Source organism: Epinephelus moara, chromosome 12 (genome assembly GCF_006386435.1).
Source record: "Epinephelus moara isolate mb chromosome 12, YSFRI_EMoa_1.0, whole genome shotgun sequence".
In the NCBI taxonomy this organism is placed as follows: domain Eukaryota; kingdom Metazoa; phylum Chordata; class Actinopteri; order Perciformes; family Serranidae; genus Epinephelus; species Epinephelus moara.
This window is the reverse complement of record NC_065517.1, coordinates 3,269,424-3,287,787: the sequence shown is the minus strand read 5'-3', so window position 1 is coordinate 3,287,787 and position 18,364 is coordinate 3,269,424. Positions and strand designations below refer to the sequence as shown.

At 41.4% G+C, this 18,364-nt stretch overlaps 1 protein-coding gene and 1 long non-coding RNA gene across 2 annotated transcripts in view; one reads left to right on the top strand and one right to left on the bottom strand.

Annotated features, from left to right (window-relative positions):
* si:dkey-1j5.4 (leucine-rich repeat-containing protein 15) overlaps positions 1-12,938 on the top strand; it is a 59,652-nt gene extending 46,714 nt beyond the window's left edge. Inside the window, exons 5-7 of the mRNA XM_050058869.1 lie at positions 10,806-10,926; positions 12,247-12,382; positions 12,487-12,938. Of these exons, the coding sequence (XP_049914826.1) occupies positions 10,806-10,926; positions 12,247-12,382; positions 12,487-12,677 (448 nt within the window). The 3' untranslated portion in view covers positions 12,678-12,938. The remainder of the gene's footprint in view (positions 1-10,805; positions 10,927-12,246; positions 12,383-12,486) is intronic.
* The window catches only part of LOC126399102 (uncharacterized), a 422,917-nt gene that overhangs the window by 277,454 nt on the left and 127,099 nt on the right, over positions 1-18,364 (bottom strand). The window lies entirely within an intron of this gene.

Below are 18,364 nucleotides of genomic sequence, written 5' to 3'. Positions count from 1 at the left end.
TACCCATAGAGTCCAGTAGAGGGCGAAGCCTGTGTGAGGTATAACTGACATTAGTCCTCCTCATCCAAATCCACTGACTACATCTAGCTGCTTCATCTGACATTTCCTTCACTGTCTTCCTCAAACTCTGTCCCCACACTCCGAGTTCCCCCAGGAGTGAGACAGCTGATCTTGCTATGAATCCCCTACACCCCACTTCCACTGGACAAATCCTAGTTTTCCATGCTCACTGCTCAGCTTCTGCTCCTAAGTCTGCATACCTAAGCTTTTTCTTTCATAGGCTTCTTCCACTGAGTCTTCCCAAATTACTGTCAGCTCAATGAAATAAACTATCCGTTTACTCACTGACCACAACACTATGTCAGGCCTCTGATTGGTACAAACCATTTCCTGGGGAACAACAAGCTTTCCACCTAAATCTACTTGCATTTCCCAATCACAAGCACCTTCTAGGTGGCCACACCCTTGCCTCCTTACTAACTTATCCCTTCTGTGTTTCTCCCCCTCACGGACAAACTGAATTGCTAAACTCTTATTCTTAAAACCTTCTGAATTTACCTGTCTTCGTTTCCCTTCGATGCCTGCAGCTAAACATTTCAACACCTGGTTATGTTGCCATGTATATCGGCCTTGTGACAAGCTAACTTTACAGCCTGAGCAAATATGCTTTAAGGTTGTGGTACCTGAACACTATGGGCATGATGGGTCCCCATTTACCCACAGTTTTAGGTTCTGGGAGGTTGGTAATACATCGTATGTAGCCCCTACCAGGAATCTAATACGATTCTCCTCCATACTCTACAGGTCCCTCCAACTAAGCTTCCTCTTCTCTACACTTTCCCAATTCAACCAATGTCCCTGCTTAGCCTGGACCACTACCTTTGCACCCCTTAATATCTCCTCCTGTCTACCTATCTATTCCACAACCAGCTTTCTTTTATCTTTGAGACCTGCTTTATTCCATACCGGTTTGCCTGAGCCAAGCCCCAGGCCTCCCCGGCCAAACTGAACATTACCTACAATCTCTATTTGCCTAAGAGCTGCCTCTGCCTCCTGAACTGCCGATCTTGGGTTCGACTTTCATAAATTGACAACGGCCACATTAACCTAGGATATAGCCCAAATTGCAAACACCACAACTTCAACTTTCCTGGAAGTTCTGATTTATCTATTCTATCCAATCTTTCAACCACATCATTTCTAAATTTCACCACCTGTTCCTCATCATTCAACTCCACATTGTACCACCTACCTAAGCTCTTTACTGACTTTTCCCTAATTGTTGGGATTTCCTCATCATCTATGACAAACTTCCTATCACTTAACTTCCCTGTACGTATTGAGATGCTTCTAGACTTACTAGGCTTGATCTTCATGCTGGCCCATTTGAGGTTCTTATTTACCTTCTCTAGTAGCCTCTTTGTACTGGTGTACTGTACTGACACTGACACTGGTGTCTACAACAATGCCATGCATTGTTGTAGACACCAGTGTCATGTCATCCATGTAAGCCCTAACTGGTAGAAGATGCAACCTGTTCTGCTGTCTCTCCCCACCTACCACCCACTTGGAAGCCCCGATGATTACTTCCACTGCCATAGTAAATGCTAATGGAGAAATTGTACACCCTGCCATAATACCTATTTCTAGCCTCTGCCAACCTGTTGTGAAACCTGCCGTACTTAGACACAACCTAATATCCTGAAAATATGCTTTTACTAAGTTAACAATTACCTGTGGCACTTTTAAGTAGTCAAACGCACTCCAAATGAGGCTATGTGGTACTGAACCAAACGCATTTGCAAGATCTAAAAGTATGACATGCAGGTCCCTTTTATTAATCTTCGCTGCCTGAATCTGGTGCCAGATCATGCTAGTATGCTCTAAACACCCTGCAAAACCTGATATTCCTGCCTTCTGCACCATAGTATCTATTAAGGTATTCCTTTCTGAGTAGCTAGCTAATCTCTGTGCTACCACACTAAAGAAAATCTTCCCCGCTACATTCAAGAGAGAAATCATCCGGAATTGGCTAAGGTCCACAGCTATTCTTAGTTGTTTCCACAAAAATTTAAGGATATCAGGTGCACTTTTATAAACCTGGTAGGGGACTCCATTAGGCCCTGGGGCCGAAGAAGCCTTTGCATGCCTGACCACCTCCTGAACTTCCTTCCACCTAGGTGGCCTGACATCCATCTTATGCTCTATCCCTCCTAATGGAGGGATATCAGGTGGAAAATCTACTATCCTATTCTTCTCTAAATCTAAATATGTATTTCTCAAATATTCTTCAACCTCTAGCCTTTCTGCTTTCAGCTGCCCTCCCTTTTCCTGGCTGAACAATCCTTTAACAAACTTAAAAGGGTCCCTGAAAAAACCTGTCCTTACATGTTCCTTCTTCCTCCTCTTTTTCCTGAGATGCTCTGCCCTTCTAAGAACTGCTAGCCTGCTTCTCAACTCCTCTTGCAACACATTAATTCCCTCCCTTTCTTCTTCTTTGCTTTGCGCTTTGGGGTTGCATTTTTGATGTATGAAAGGCGCTATATAAATAAAGTCTGATTGATTGATTGATTGATTCTGTAGCCTTTTTCCACTGCTTTAACTGTCTCCTTTCCTTAACTAACTTCTCTATTTCTCTTTGCCACCTAGATTTACCTGACTGTACCCTCTCATTCCTCTTTCTCTCATGCACCCCAAACCTCTCTGCACCATATGAGTAAATTATATCTCCCAACTTTTCTTTTGCATTTCCTCTAAGCCTACGTAAGATTACTGACAAATCTCTATTAACTATCTCCCATTCTTTACTGTCATTTGCCCTAGGCCATCTAACTCTATCCTTTTGCTTCATGGTTCGCTCTCTGACTGGCATATTGACCTCAGTGTCACATGCATCCCCTCTTACTAACCCCTCCTCCTCCTCCTCAGTGGCAGTGTTACTGATATCCTGCGAACTGTGGTTTTCTACCTGTCGCTGAACTTCATCCGACTGACTGGACTGACTTCTTAGGAAGTAGTGATCAATGCGCCTACTTTGCCCTTTCTTTGCCACACACTTCTTCTTTCCCTGATGAGTTCTGAGGCCTTCTACTGATGTTACTTTCTGCCAGCCGCAAGGACAAACCTGAAACATCTTGTTCTCGACTGTGCTACTTTTGTCCTCTAAAGATGCGCTTGCCTTGCCCTGAGTTCTGCTAATTCTAGCCCTGGGGATAGGTCTGTGCCCCTATCCTTCACTGAGTCACAGATCCAATGCATAGTCATGTCTGTTCCAATGTCTTTTACCGTGTAATCCACCTGTGAGTCATTTTCCACCCCAGCTCTCGCTGACTCTCCTTATGTTGGCTGTAGCTAATTTTATATTTTATAATATTATATTATATATTTTAAATTTTATAAATAAAGTTATTATTATTATTATTATTGTTATGTTGTTGTTGTCGGTTTCAGATGCAGTGATAGTGATGGTTGCATGCTTTGTACACCCATTCATCCACCCCTGACTTCTCCATAGACACCTCCTACTTCGCTCCCATCACAATATGACCAGTGGGCTTTGTCAATTGAATAGAAACACATGTTGTTTTGAGCACATGCTGAAACGACTGATGTTGTTGTTGTTTCTCTTGGGAGGATGGTCTCATTAGGACAGTGTACAAGGCAGTGAGCAGGCCTGGAATTTCGTCATTTAGGGGCAAGGCCACTTCGCCTTTCGTGTTGTCAATTTTTTGAGGGCACAAAGGCCAAAAGCCAGGGCAGCAAGGTCATAAAATAAAACAATGATTTTAAGTCCATGTTCATAATGAATTTAAGGACTAACAATGTATAACTATCTGTGAAATGAATAAATAAAACAAGCTCAAGTAAAAATAATGAGTATAATAAGTAATGTGATTAATGTGATTTATTTAATAGCACTAATAAATCCAATGTGTTTTAAATATAGAACAACCAGGTTCATGTATTTATAAACAAACTATCTTAAATATTAGGCCTAAATATTTTTTGAGTGTACATGATAAACTGATTCACTGAACAAGACTGGCTTACAATTAGCCTATTTTTGATGTGTTGTTAGATAGCTAACAAACAAACAAACTACAGCAGGGCTATTCAATTAGGCTACTATTTCAACTGGGCTGCATTTCAAAACCAGATAATGTCGACGGGCCACATTTTTAGCAGCGAGCAACCGATCACTTTTTTTTTTTTGCATACATATATATATTTATACAGGCATGGCCCTCCTCAACATGATGCAGAAACAGACTAAAAAGAGCTATCAATGCACAGAAGCATAATAAGTGACATTAACAGTATCTAACAACACACACTATCTCTCTACCAGCATCTCCCTCTCCCCTCTCCTCCACACACACGCATGTACACACCTCACCTCCTGATGCTTTCCTTATAGGTCAGTGGATATAGTTTTATACAGTCCATGGCAGCAACAGTCATGTTTACAACAACAAAGTCACTATTTAAAACCCAATAATATCTCATTAGAATATAAATATTCCTCCTGACATCACAATACTGAGTGAAGAAAGTCACGTTATCTCAGCATGAAGACAAACATCAGTATCAGTCATTCATCCTGCTCTCTGTCCCTCCTCTACTGAGGACACGCAGGTCAGCTGCCTCAGGTACATGTTCAGATAAAGTATTAGCCTTTTATTCCCTGAAGCCCCCGCCGGGGGGGGCTATCAGACAGTATAACAACTTCCCCCTCAGCAGCAACATGTAACTTGCACACACACACACACATGCTGCATACCCACAGAAAGCTCAGAATCTCTGCTACACGCTCATATAAACCATTCGTATGACCAACAAACACAGTTACAACACCGAGCGATCAAACAATGCGAGGCGAAAACACAGAAATACGAGCGACACAGACAAATAAAGCCGGCACAGCGGCTGCTCTGATATCAGCAGAGTCTCCACACGTTCCAACAATACCATTTTTATCCCTCTACGACCAAGTTTCACTGATCCAGCAGCCAAATATGACAAAAAACAACAAGCGCCTTTGAAAAACAAAACCAGAAATGCTGGCTTACCTTTGTAGTATCACAGCGAAAAGTATACTCCACAGAAATAAAAACCGCTGAAATGGAAGGACTACATCTCCCAGCATGCTTTGGGAGTCTTTCCGGCTTCTTTGACATGCTTAGCCCGCTTTTCAAAGACTCTGATTGGGTCAAAGCGTCTGTCCGTCACGGAGCGTCACTCATCCTTATCGCTTTGTGATTCGCAAGTCGTGTGGTTTACCTGAAAAAAATGCGCAGAACTTGATTCTATTGGCTCTTACGATTCCAACAAGGTGTCATGCGTCAAGATTGACCAATGGGGACCGAAGATATCGCCGCGCGTAACAACAACGGGGCTCTATTGCACTGAAAGCTCATTACGCACAGAGACGTACTGGAGGCTAGCGACGCACCACTGCTGTTGACACAGAGAACTGTTCTGCTGCTTTTATTTATTTTATCTCCTTGACAAAATGTCAAGTGATAAGCACAAATACAGCCGAGAAGAAGCTTTGGTCTTGATATTTTTGGACAGTGGGGCAAATGTTGCTGTTGAGGACTCGTCTTCTGACGACGACAGCCTGATACAGCCAGAGCACTCTGATTCAAGGTACGTAATCTCAATTGTACTTATAAATACATTTACAGAATTATTTTTTGTGGAATTCGGTGTTATGTCATCACTCTGGTGCCGACCTTTATTTTTTCTTGTAAACAAAGCCCCAGCCATTATATGAGACCCGGCTAGTGCGTTTCAAAATAAAAGAAACGCAATAGACTTACTATGGTTTTTCCCCTCTTCGTGACATATTTTTTTGATAGATGCCACTAATACTCCAGTGCGACATAGTTATTTATATTACCTTGATTATTTATACGGGGGGGAGGGGGGGGATAAGTGTATTTTTGTTCAGTACCCCAGTGCAGTTGTAGGTCAATATATAAATATATTGTCTATGTTTATGTCAACAGTGAGGATGAACATGAGCACCCAGGGCCCTCTACCTCTGGCTCCCAAGGTGCTTCTGCTCCCCCTCCACCTCCACCTCCACCTCCCCCTAGCCAGCCATCAAATAGGATAACAAGGCGTTGACGAAGTCTGCCTGTTGCACTAGTGGAAGAGGAAGGAGAAAGGTGTGTGACTGATTTCCGGCAGTGGACATGAGGCTGTGTATTACTGTGAAGTTTCAAAGCAACTGAAGCCCTGGTGTGTGTGTGTGTGTGTGTGTGTGTGTGTGTGTGTGTGTGTGTGTGTGTGTGTGTGTACCCCAGTGCAGTTGTAGGTCAATATATAAATATATTGTCTATGTTTATGTCAACAGTGAGGATGAACATGAGCACCCAGGGCCCTCTACCTCTGGCCCCCACGGTGTTTCTGCTCCCCCCCCCCCTCCAACCCAGCCACGTAGCCAGCCATCAAAGAGGATAGCAAAGTGTCGACGAAGTCTGCCTGCTGCACTCGTGGAAGAGGAAGGAGAAAGGTGTGTGTCTTCTTGATTTCCGGCAGTGGACATGGGACTGCGTATTTCTGTGAAGTTTCAGAGCAACTGAAGCCTTGGTGTGTGCGTGTGTGTGTGTGTGTGTGCCCAAGTGCAGTTGTTTGCCAATATATAAATATATTGTTGTTTATATTTATTCAACAGTGAGGATGAATATGAGCCTCCAAGGCCCTCTGGCTCACAACGCAGTTCTCAACGTCCCTCTGCTCCTCCCCCCACTCCAGCCCAGCCACAGGATGGAGAAAGGTGGCACAATCGAGAGGAGGGAGACTAAAAACCTGACCCCCTCAGGTTCATGCCAGCCCGGAATCCCGGTCCCACTATTGACATTACAGCAACATGGACCCCTCTGGCACTCTTCCAGTCACTGGCCTTGTGCAAGTCCACCACAGAGGAGACTATTGGAGGAAACAATGGCCATATAACTTTCACTTCCCTCACGAGAAGATGTCCCGTGACCGGTTTGAAACAATTTTGTGGTCGTTGCACCTCAGCAACCCAAAAGAAGATGAGGACAATGATCGCAAAAAAAACACTCCGGATTACGATCGGCTCTTCAAAATAAAACCCCTGTACACCGACATTGTGGCAGCCTGCAAGGCTTATCTCCAGCCTTCTCAAAACATTTGTATTGACGAGAGAATGGTTGCGTCAAAGGCTCGGAGCAGTATGAAGCAGTACATGAGGGACAAACCTACTAAGTGGGGCTACAAACTGTTTGTACTTGCTGACTCTGCTACAGGCTACACGTGGAACTTTTTTGTGTACACGGGGAAGAGTGACAGGAGTAATGTCAGCACAGCTCATGGTCTGAGCTATTCCTCGGTTGTGGACTTACTGCCTTATTCTCTGCTTGGTGGTGGCTCCATTTTATATGTAGACAACTTCTATACCAGTCCTGCCCTCTTCACAGATCTGCACCAAAAACACATTGCCTGCTGTGGGACCATCAGGAAAAACCGGGTTGGATTCCCACGAACGTCCGCAAACGACTTCCCGAAAAGGCCAGAGAGGGGGGATATGCGCTGGATCAGGAAAGACAAACTGCTGTTTCTGAAGTGGATGGACACTAGAGAGGTGACGCTGTGCTCCACACTCCACCAGGCTTTCAGTGGAAAGACTGTTCAGCACAAGGTGAAGGAGGCTGGGGTGTGGAGCACAAAGGCAGTGCCTGTGCCTGATGGAGTTGTGGACTATAATAAGAGCATGGGCGGTGTTGATCTGTCCGATGCTCTTATCGGATATTACACCGTACACCACAAGACTATGAAGTGGTATAAAACTTTCTTTTACCATTTTATGGACATAGCTATTGTCAACAGTTTCCTGCTGCACAAGGAGTTGTGCAGGATGAAGTCTCTTCCTGCTCTGACTCAGAAGGCCTTCAGAGAGCAGCTTGCAACTGAAATGTTGGCCTTTGCTGAAGGCTCATCCTCCACATCTGCTCCAGCGTCATCCTCCACGCCTACTCCAGGGTCATCCTCCACGCCTGCTCCAGCGTCATCCTGCATGCCGCGTTATTACAGTACTGACGCGACTCAAGGTAGGAGGTACTGTAAGAGGTGCCAGAATGCCGGCATAAAGAGGGTGAAAACTCCCATTTATTGCAGGAAATGCAATGTCCCCCTGTGCCTCACTCCAAAAAAACGAGCTGCCAAATGCTTGAATGACACACTATTTTCCTACTATTATTATTATATTATTATAGTTATTGTTGTATTATTATAGTGAATAAATAAATCTGCTCCTGTTGGAGACAAATGTAGTCCTTTTGTAGGGTTTCTTTGAGGGGGGGGGGGTCATATTTTATTTTTTATTTTTTTTTCTTCAAAAACAGGTTTTTCTTAGACCCATAAAGACATTTAAATGAAATGAAATGAATTTTACAACTTGATACCTAAGAAATCTCAAATGGCTCTAATGGTGCCAAATTGTGCCAAATTGTGCCAAACTTGAGGACGCCTAGGCATTTCTTTACTAAAACCTCTGTAATTTTTCTCTGCTTTATTTCAGCAACATCAAACTTCTCACAGGTGATGTCCAGATGTTGTTCCATGGCTTTATTGAGTTTTTAGGCTACTGTGGCATTATTTTCACAGGGGTATTTATTATAAAATGACATTTTTTTTAGGCGACGGAAGAAATTCTTCCATTTATGCTGTGTTCCATCTGCATTTACTCTGACACAGTTGCATCAACAGTGATGCTGACACTTCTGATGGAATCTCACAAGTGTTACCTTTATTGTGATACCAAGATAATGCACATCAAGCTTGTAATTACAGAGATATACCCTATTTATTCTGAGCATGTCATTTTCGAGCAGGAGCCTCAAAAAGGGACTCAGGGAAGAACATACATACAGCTTTCAATTTAGTTTTAAGTCTAAAACACTTTGCTGATGACGCGATGTGCTTGTGTCGACCGCGATCATAAATCATAATAGCGGTGAATGAGAGACTGTGGACAGAGCGGATTGAAATATTCTACATGCTAATCACATGTATTGATAAAGTATTGGCTTGGCTGGCAGAGGTTTTATCGCACTTACTCACAGTAACAAGTGTAGCTGTCGTTAACTAGAGTCATCTTTAAGTTATATTCCCTTCATCTGTACCGCGGCCCCACCGTTGCACAATGATGATACATGAAACTGAAACTTTAAAAAGTAACGCCGATAGTGGCGGAGCTTATTACAGTGTTGATTAAACTTGCCTTGGGTTGTTTAATACCGGGTCTCGGTGCCGATCCCTGCCCGGGCGAGACTGGTGTCAAACTGTCGTTACAGCCCGTCCGAGCGCTTCATGCCAGGCTTGAATCAAACCCACCACTGGTGATGTACGCATCGTCTCATTTGAAGTTGCTCAGTAAGAGTCCAGAATGTCATCGCATTCTTTTAAAGAAGCAGGTGTCAAAGCCGTGTTGACAGGAAAGAGTCAGAGGAGAAAACCGCAAAATCACCTAGGCAGTGCACAGGGCCAAATGATTCCTGCCCTGGCAGTGAGAACACGTCATAATCTATTAAAGTTGTATTTGATAATTTAAATTTTTTTTAACTTTTTGTTGTATTTGCTGAAACTGTGACAAATGCACTTCATGAAACAAATACTCCTGAAAATGAATGAAAATATATTCCTCTGCCCCTTGTAGCGTGTCTAATGGCATTAATGCAGAAGAAAGAAAACAACCAGTCAGAGTTGAGGAGTCTCTAGCACAGTTGTTATCATGTCAATTGCTGCTCATGAACTGCAGTCAGACTGTCAAAGTATGCAGCTGGGATCAAACATGAATCAAGATTCTGTCACTGCATTACATTTTTCTCACCTCAGTGTATTCAGAAACATATTTTAGTGTACTGTTTAGCTGTAACATGAGAAACTGTGACCCGTCCTTCATGTTGGAAACAGTTGAGCTAAAAAGAAAGCCCCACCCACTGTCCACATTAACTTTCTCATTTTACAGCTAAACAGTATGCTAAGATATGTTTCCAAAAACATTTAAAGATACAATTTTAACTTTTCTAACAAAAAAAATAACCGTCATCTTGTTTAAACTGTTTCTACATTCACACAAACGTTCATGAAACAGATAATCTGTGAAAAAAAAATTAGGTTCCTCCTTCAACCCCTTGTGTGTCTAATGGCATTTACAAAAATGAACTGGGGCTCACAGAAAACAACCAGTCAGAGTCAAGGTGTATCCAATGCAGCTGTCAATCGTGCATATCACTGCAAGGGAATTGCAGTCAAACTAGGCAGCCAATCATATATAAATCAAGATTGTGTTACTCCATTGCCTATTTTAAATGCTGGGCCTAGTTCTGAAACAAGACAAAAGCTATTCAATATACAGTGACATCTATGTTTGTGGAAATAGTATTTATAAGACAAGTATACCAATTTTATTGGAGATGATCACACCAACATAATGCACAACACTGTTAGTCACTATTTGGTTGATCTCTGCTGTATTGCCTTGTTGTCACTTAGCAGCATTAACTCTGCTAAGTGACAGCTACAGTAGCATGTTTTAGATATAGCAGGTCTATAATAAGCAGATAGCTTAATTTTGTTTTCCTACCTGTAGGAGGCAGAACAAGATATAATAACAGAGTTTGATATGTTTTCCGTGCTGAGTGAATACCCTTATCACTAACAATATTGCATTATGTGTTTATATTACCCAATAGATATTTACATATGCTTAAGATACAGTACTTTTACAGTATATTGATGTTATTTAAAGAATCCTGTCTCTCCAAATCCAGCCTGAAGAACATCCCTGCTGGAGTATTCAGGCCATTGCGATCTCTGGAGATGCTAGTTCTAGACAACAACCTCCTGTCCACACTGAGCTCCTCAACTTTGGATGGCCTGGGCAACTTGCAGGTACAACAGTGTTTTGGGTTCATACACAAATGGAGAATCAGATGAATATGTCAGATACAATCAGTTTAATTTGAAAAATAATTGGGTTTCAGTTTCAGTTTCAGTTTAGTTTATTTGAAAGGGACAATGCACATTAATAAACATTGTGTACAAAAAACACACACATGTAAATGCACTCGAATTAGCTTAAAAAGCTAGTTTTCATCGATTGTCCCTTTGCCAGTTTGTACAAGGCAACCTTTAAAAAGAACAACAATGGGATAAAATATGGGTAATTTTTTTCTATTGTGTAAAACCAGTTTATTTGTAAATTTGAGATGTATTTGTCTGCAAATTAGGACAGTTACCTTAAATTTATTGATGGTTGAATGAAGCCTCATGAAGCATTTTCATTATTTTTTTAGCCTACTAGATGGCGCTCTTGGTTTAAACAGAAAGGCTCAACGAATGGCAATTCAGTGTGCTTTAAACCTTTTGTTGAACAAAAAGCACCATCTAGTGGGGTCATAAAATAAAGAAAATGATTCATGAGGCTTCATTTGGCCATCACTACTTAAAACTTCAGTTAAAAGCCTAGACCCAATTAAACGCTCAGTCCCTTTTACTATCCTGGTGTGGTTACACATTTTGACAAAAAAATGCCAGTCTCAACTAGACGCCTGGTCTGGTTGCCAAGCAGTTCATTTTTTTTTTATAGAAGTTCTTTGGATGTAGAAAACAAGTTGGCTACCTCAAATTATGTGCCCATTACTCAATTACCCTGAAAGTTATCCATATTCCTTTAGTCTGTAAGGGTCCTCAGATCAAAAGAATCAAAAGGGCTTTTCGTAGAAATTAATCCAAATTGTGACTATTGTTTTGACAGGATAAGGTGGTGTTGTGTCGGTATGCCAGGTGGCATAATCCTTGAGCGCCGTAACTCTCTCTGTGTGATGCACTTGTTTGTTGGAACTAGATCAAATGAATGATACAAAATTGATAGAAGCTTAATTTTTACACAAGTAATATTCATACTAGTTTAAATAAACAATTTGATTGTATTTCCTGATCTTGCTGAGTAACAGTTTTGTGTGAAAAGAATTAAAGGCCTGCCCCATATAGGCGCCTGTCCCAAATATAGGCCTGTTGATTTCAGTGATTCAAGAAAATAATAGCCCAGGCTATCAATTGAAGTTTTATGGTAGTTGACCTTACCAGTAAACATTTTGATATCAATTTGCAAATAGCTGTTAATGTTTACTAAGACTGCATTGCACATAAATGTCTTATTGTGCTTTGGTCAACTAAATGCAACAAAAACAAATGTGCTGAATATCGAAGGAACTCTACCTGAGGAACAATGAGCTGAAGCACCTGCCACCTGATGTGTTCAGGAACATGACCAAGCTTTCCCAGCTGGCTCTCAATGGAAACCACCTGAAGACAGTGGATGGAAACACATTTGCCCTTATGCCCCGTATGTCACCAGCCTCAGTTTTTACAGTCCCACTTTCATGACTGCATAGTTTACTGATGATGGTTTAATTTAAATAATAATTTTTCTTTTCTGACTCCTGTCAGACCTGATGAAGCTTTACCTCCATGACAACCCATGGCACTGTGACTGTAACATCATCTCCTTGGTGCAATGGATGGAACAGACCAAGGCCAATCTGTCGCCCCGGGGTGCCCTGAGGTGCGTGAGTCCTCCGGAGCTCCTAAGCAAGAGCCTATACAGTCTTCAAGCTGACAAGCTGCTGTGCCATGGCTAACACCAGAAAACCTGTATGAAGACCACCATAGCAAGGGCGCGGGCCCATGGAGATTCAGATGATACATTTTTATTTTTTTTAATGAGTTAGTATATTTAGAGTGAACATACTTAAGTATTAGCCGGATACTCAGATGAAATGTGTCAGTGTCTGCACTCATTATGAAGGAAACTCCTTAATTGAGTAGCTGGATTCAATCTTTTACTCTTGTGATTAAAAAAGATCAGAATGTGGTTTGCTAATAAATAACAAATACAGCAACTTCTCATCAACCTATTAATGTCAGTTCTTAATAATAACTTCTGGTTAGGGTTTACCGCTTATTTCCACTTTAAACTCTGTAATCTGTTAAAGTAATAAGTTACTAGACAAAATAACCTTTGTGTTACCTCTGAATATCTGCTTCAATATTATTGCACACAGCTATAGCATTTTAGTGTTGCAGTGCCACAGTGTGGGACATAAATACAACAAAAATGTTGTGATAGACCTGTTTATTGTAGCCTGGACAGGCCTTTAAATCAAACAACTCAAGTTAGTTTCTAAATCTGTCAGAGTAAATTGAAATAACTGTTTCTCAGACAGTTGACAGTAATTTAAAAGTACATTACTTTTTTTAAGTAGTACATTCCCTTCACTTGATGTGCTGGCCCATACATTCCAAACATTTGCCCCTCACTTTAGACCTCCTTGCCTGTTGGATCTGAACTGTCCGTTCAGGTTATCTGTCTCCATTAAAGGGGAACTAACGTTTTTTTCAACCAGGGCCCTATTTTCCGATCTACTTTTGTCTAAATGAGTGATAGGATGTTCAATATGTGACATTTCTCCAGTACAAAGCTAGGGCGGACCTGCCTGCAGCTCGTGAGCGCACGCTATATTAAATAATAGGGCACTCAGACCATGTCAAACAACGTCAAAATACGTACACTAAAAGTGCATTTTTTTTAACACAGATAGGCTCGGATTGTTAGCGTAATTATCCGACAACATAACGGAAAGGAGAAATGAACGTCTGCCTTTACCTTTAGCTGGAATCTGACATATTTGTTGTGGCAAGTCAAAACACTTCCTCTGCCTGCTCCCTCTCTCTCTCCTCGTCCCTCTTCAATGAGCTCTGTGTACTCTGTGTTCAAATAAATACGGGCGGTCATCAAATGCAAATGGCTCATCCAGATCCAGTTGATCAAAAACTACTCCAAACAGTCGCATTTGTAAGCTTGCTCCAGCGGTAACTTCCTGGAACAACTCAAGTCTCGCGAGACCATCTACCATAAAACACCATAGACTGTATAGTAAAACACCAAAGAAGAAGAAGAAGAATCTCGCAAGACGTGAGATTTCAAAGCCAGACTTTCACTTTCTGATTGAGTGTTTTGACTTGCCACAACAAACATGTCCAAATTTTTACCAGATTTTGACCAACTGGATCTGGATGAGCCATTTGAATTTGATGACCGCCCATATTTATTTGAACACGGATTACATGGATGTACACGGACGCAGAGCTCATTGAAGAGGGACGAGGAGAGAGAGAGAGGGAACAGGCAGAGGAAGTGTTTTGACTTGCCACAACAAATATGTCCAATTCCAGCTAAAGGTAAAGACAAACGTTTATTTATCATTTCCGTTATGTTGTCGGATAATTATACTAACAATCCAAGCCTATCTGTGTGGAAAAAAATGCACTTTTAGTGGACGTATTTTGACATTGTTTGACGCTGTCCCAGTGCCCTATTATGTAATATAGCGCGCGCTCACAGGCTGCAGGCAGGTCAGCCCTAGCTTCGTACTGGAGAAATGTCAAATATTGAACATCCTACCACTCATTTAGACAAAAGTAGATCGGAAAATAGGGCCCAAGTTGAAAAAAACATTAGTTCCCCTTTAATAGACAAAGTCATGGAATCCATGTTCCTACTAGCATTCTTCAGTTTTCTGCACCATTGAGTTCACTGCTCCTACCCTTCTGTCCATCTCAAAACACCACCTTGTCAAACATTTTCTTCCCTTCATCTAACATCCTCATCTACAACCTCAAAAGCAACAAAACCAACCAGTCACTATCTCAAATGACTATCTCAACCCATTTATCTCTTTCAACTAGACTCGCACCTAAGACTGTAACTATGTACATTTACTCTGGTGACTGGGCTGCTGTCCCATATGAGCACTTATGTATGAACCCAAATGGTAAAGTGAGTGTTACTGTATGGTTCTGAAAAAATTGCACTTTTTAAATTCCCCAAACAGTAAAGCACAATTGCTCTTGTACTGTTACTGTCTCATTAATGAGGGAAGGTTTTTTTTAATTAAATAAGGCACAAGGTGGGCAGGTAAACTGTCTCCTCTATCTCCCTACTCAAAACATATATCAGGAGGATTCATTTATTGTGTTAACAAGGGAAATGCCTCCTCCCCCCATCCCTCTTATCAAATTGTTCCCTGGATAAAGCAGCAGAATGCTCACTGGAAGGCCTGGGACCATTTTGGCTTGGTTAGACTTTTAAATGCACAACAGAGGAGAGAAAATAGCTGATACTTCCTCATACCAACAGGGATACAATTACAGATAGATAATTTCCCTCTTGTATGCTTCCGTCTACAAAATACATTTTGTGAGGTTAGAAGAGACTCAGTGTTTTGAAAAAACAGTTGAGAGGAGGATTTAGAGAATCCAGCGGAGAATGGCGTGTAAGAATGTATTTATGTATGAATTTTCTGACTCTCTAACATCCTACATTTGCCAAAATGTACATGTGCTTTGTGTGTGTCTACTGTGTTACTGCCCCACAAAGGTCCCATTGAGTGTTCCAGTTTAGCTGTTCCATTGAGCAGCTGGGGAGATATTTTTGGAAACAAAATATCCTTCGTCTTGACCCAGAAAAGCAGCTTTTAAGGCTCATTTTCATGTTTTTGGCATCAAATTAAACATTTTGACATTTTCTCAAACCACTTTTAAAACTTTTATTAACTCATAAAGGCTGACTGAGCCTTTTCACTTTTCCCAGGGCTTTATTTCAAATTAATTGAGTATGTTATATCACTGCCTGAAGTAATCCATTTATTTACCCTGAACAGCTCCACTGGTGCATACAAGTCTTGCTTAAGGGCACCTTGAGCTGAGGTGACTAAGAAAAAGGGGAGAAGAATCGATGGTGCATGAGCCGTCCTGTGACAGTCTGCAGTATCTAAACCTATCAGTACCTGCAGCACAGGAATACACAGGGCCAGTATTTCCTGCCTTTATTTTACTTTTTTCCCCAACCAGGACAGTACTGTTTACTGTAGGTCCTAATGGCCAATATGTGTGTCACCCTGCCTCCCAAGGTTAGCTAGGGAAGCTATAAACAGTTCTATAGACAACTGTTATTACACAGTGGTGGAATGTGACAAAGTACATTTAATCAAAAATAGTATTTTTGAGCAGCGTATAGTTTAGTATAGTTTTGAGATAGTTGTATTTAATGTTTATTAGGATGCCCATTAGTTGTTGCCTTGGCAACAACTACTCTTCCTGGGGTCCATATTCGAATGAAATACGTGTTACACTAAAAAAAATAAATTACACCATTATCATTGCATCAAATCTGTACATTTACTTCATTAAATCAATCTCAGTGCATCTAACATCCATATTGTCACATCTAAAGAAAACCTAAATGACTGATTTTTAATAGGCCCGACAAATACAGACAATATGGATGTATCAGCAGCGTAATATTTTTGTTTGGCCATGCTTCATGCAAGCTAGTTTGCTGTTTCTGTTGGGAAACTGTTGACAAAAATGACAAAGTCTGTCGCCAAAGGAAACGACGCATCAAAATAAAAGCTCTGATTAATAATTTTGTTGTACTTCAAAATAAAGTATTGATTACAAACTTGCACGTCACTTGCAGTCCACTCAGAATAGACCTTCAACCCACTTTTGGACTGCGATCCACCAGCTGGGAACCACTGATCTAGGCCATGGCAAGCGGTTTATGTTGTAGGATACTCAACTTCCTGTTTTAGCAATGACTTGTTTAGGAAACCAGCAAACACAATCAGTTGTTAGTTGATTTAACTTTGTCATCACCACCAAGGCTTGAGATGAAACAAATGTCACTAAGATAGGGCAGGAAAATACCACATTGTATCTGGCAGGTTCATCACAGTTTTAGCAAAGCTTTATGATTAAAGCTGGGGTAGGCAGGTTTATTGGCATCATTGGGCAAATTGTCCATAATAACCTTTCAGCATATTGTAATTCAAGTGGAGATTAAAACTAAGACTCCAGCACCCCCTTGGCTGTGTTGGCTCGGTTTTCAGGCTTTAGAAGATCAAGCCTGTGGTGGGAGACTTTGGCCAATCACATCTCATTTCAGAGAGAAGGCATTTCTGTTGGCTCTTCTATAAATGCCAGTGTCCCTGCATGTCCATGCAGCAGTAAATACCTGATTCAGTGACAGAAAACCGAGATAGATAATAGAGATAAAGTTGCTCTTCCAGCATTGACAACAGTTTCCTACCCTGAAAAACAACTAAAAAGAGGAAGACTTCTCATAACAAGAGTCTAAAAGAGAGCCTGACAGTAAAAAAAGTGTTTTTTTAATGGTCATTTAGCTAAAATCCAAGCATGTTTGATGGACATAAAAAACTTGGATTACCTGCAATTTCCTGATGATAAACTGAAGTTGCTGTAAATGGCCCCAAATACCTCAGAAACTCACTATCTAAAGATATAATTTCTCTAGATGCCTCCAGCAGTGTTGTAAGGAATCTAACGGTATTTGATCAAGATGTGTCCTTTAACTCCAACTTAAAGCAGACTTCAAGGACTGCTGTCTTTCATCTCCATAATATTGCACAAATTGGGCATATCCTGTCTCAAAAAGATGCAGAGAAACTAGTCCATGCATTAATTACCTCTAGGCTGCATTATTACAGTTCCTTATTATCAGGTTGCTCTAACAAGTCTCTAAAGGCTCTCCAACTGATCCAGAATGCTGCAGCATGTGTACTGATGGGAACTAGGACAGGAGATCATATTTCTCTTGTTTTGGCTTCTCTTGCTGGCTCCCTGTGTGAAGGATTTTTTTCTTTATTGAAACCCTTATTCTCAGTCTGCTCAAGGTAATGTAAGACAGCTAAGCTTAAAGTCATGGTCCGATTAGGGCCTTGAAGAGGCTTCAAGGTCAGGCTGGTCGACCTTTTGTTGCCACAAGGTTTCATCTGTGGTCTCCTAACTGTGACAGAGGGAGCACGGCTGAACAGATAGGGGTCGTTGTCTGGCTTTGTTGCTGTGGCGACCAAAGCTGGAGGGGTCGGAGTGGCCCTGTGCCCCAGACTCAGCAGACTTAGGTGAGAATACTTGTTTTTTAGAGTCAGTGACCGATAAAATCTTCACACGCTTATTCATTGCATGATGAGTGTGTGGAGGCTCCTCTTCTGTGGAACCATCTTCCAGTTTTCAATCAATCAATCAATCAATCAATCAATCAATCAATCAATCAATCAATCAATTTTATTTTTAAACCCCAATATCACAGATCACAATTTGCCTCACAGGGCTTTACAGCATACGACATCCCTCTGTCCTTATGACCCTCGCAGCGGATAAGGAAAAACTCCCCCAAAAAAAACCTTTAACGGGGAAAAAAAACAGTAGAAACCTCAGGAAGAGCAACTGAGGAGGGATCCCTCTT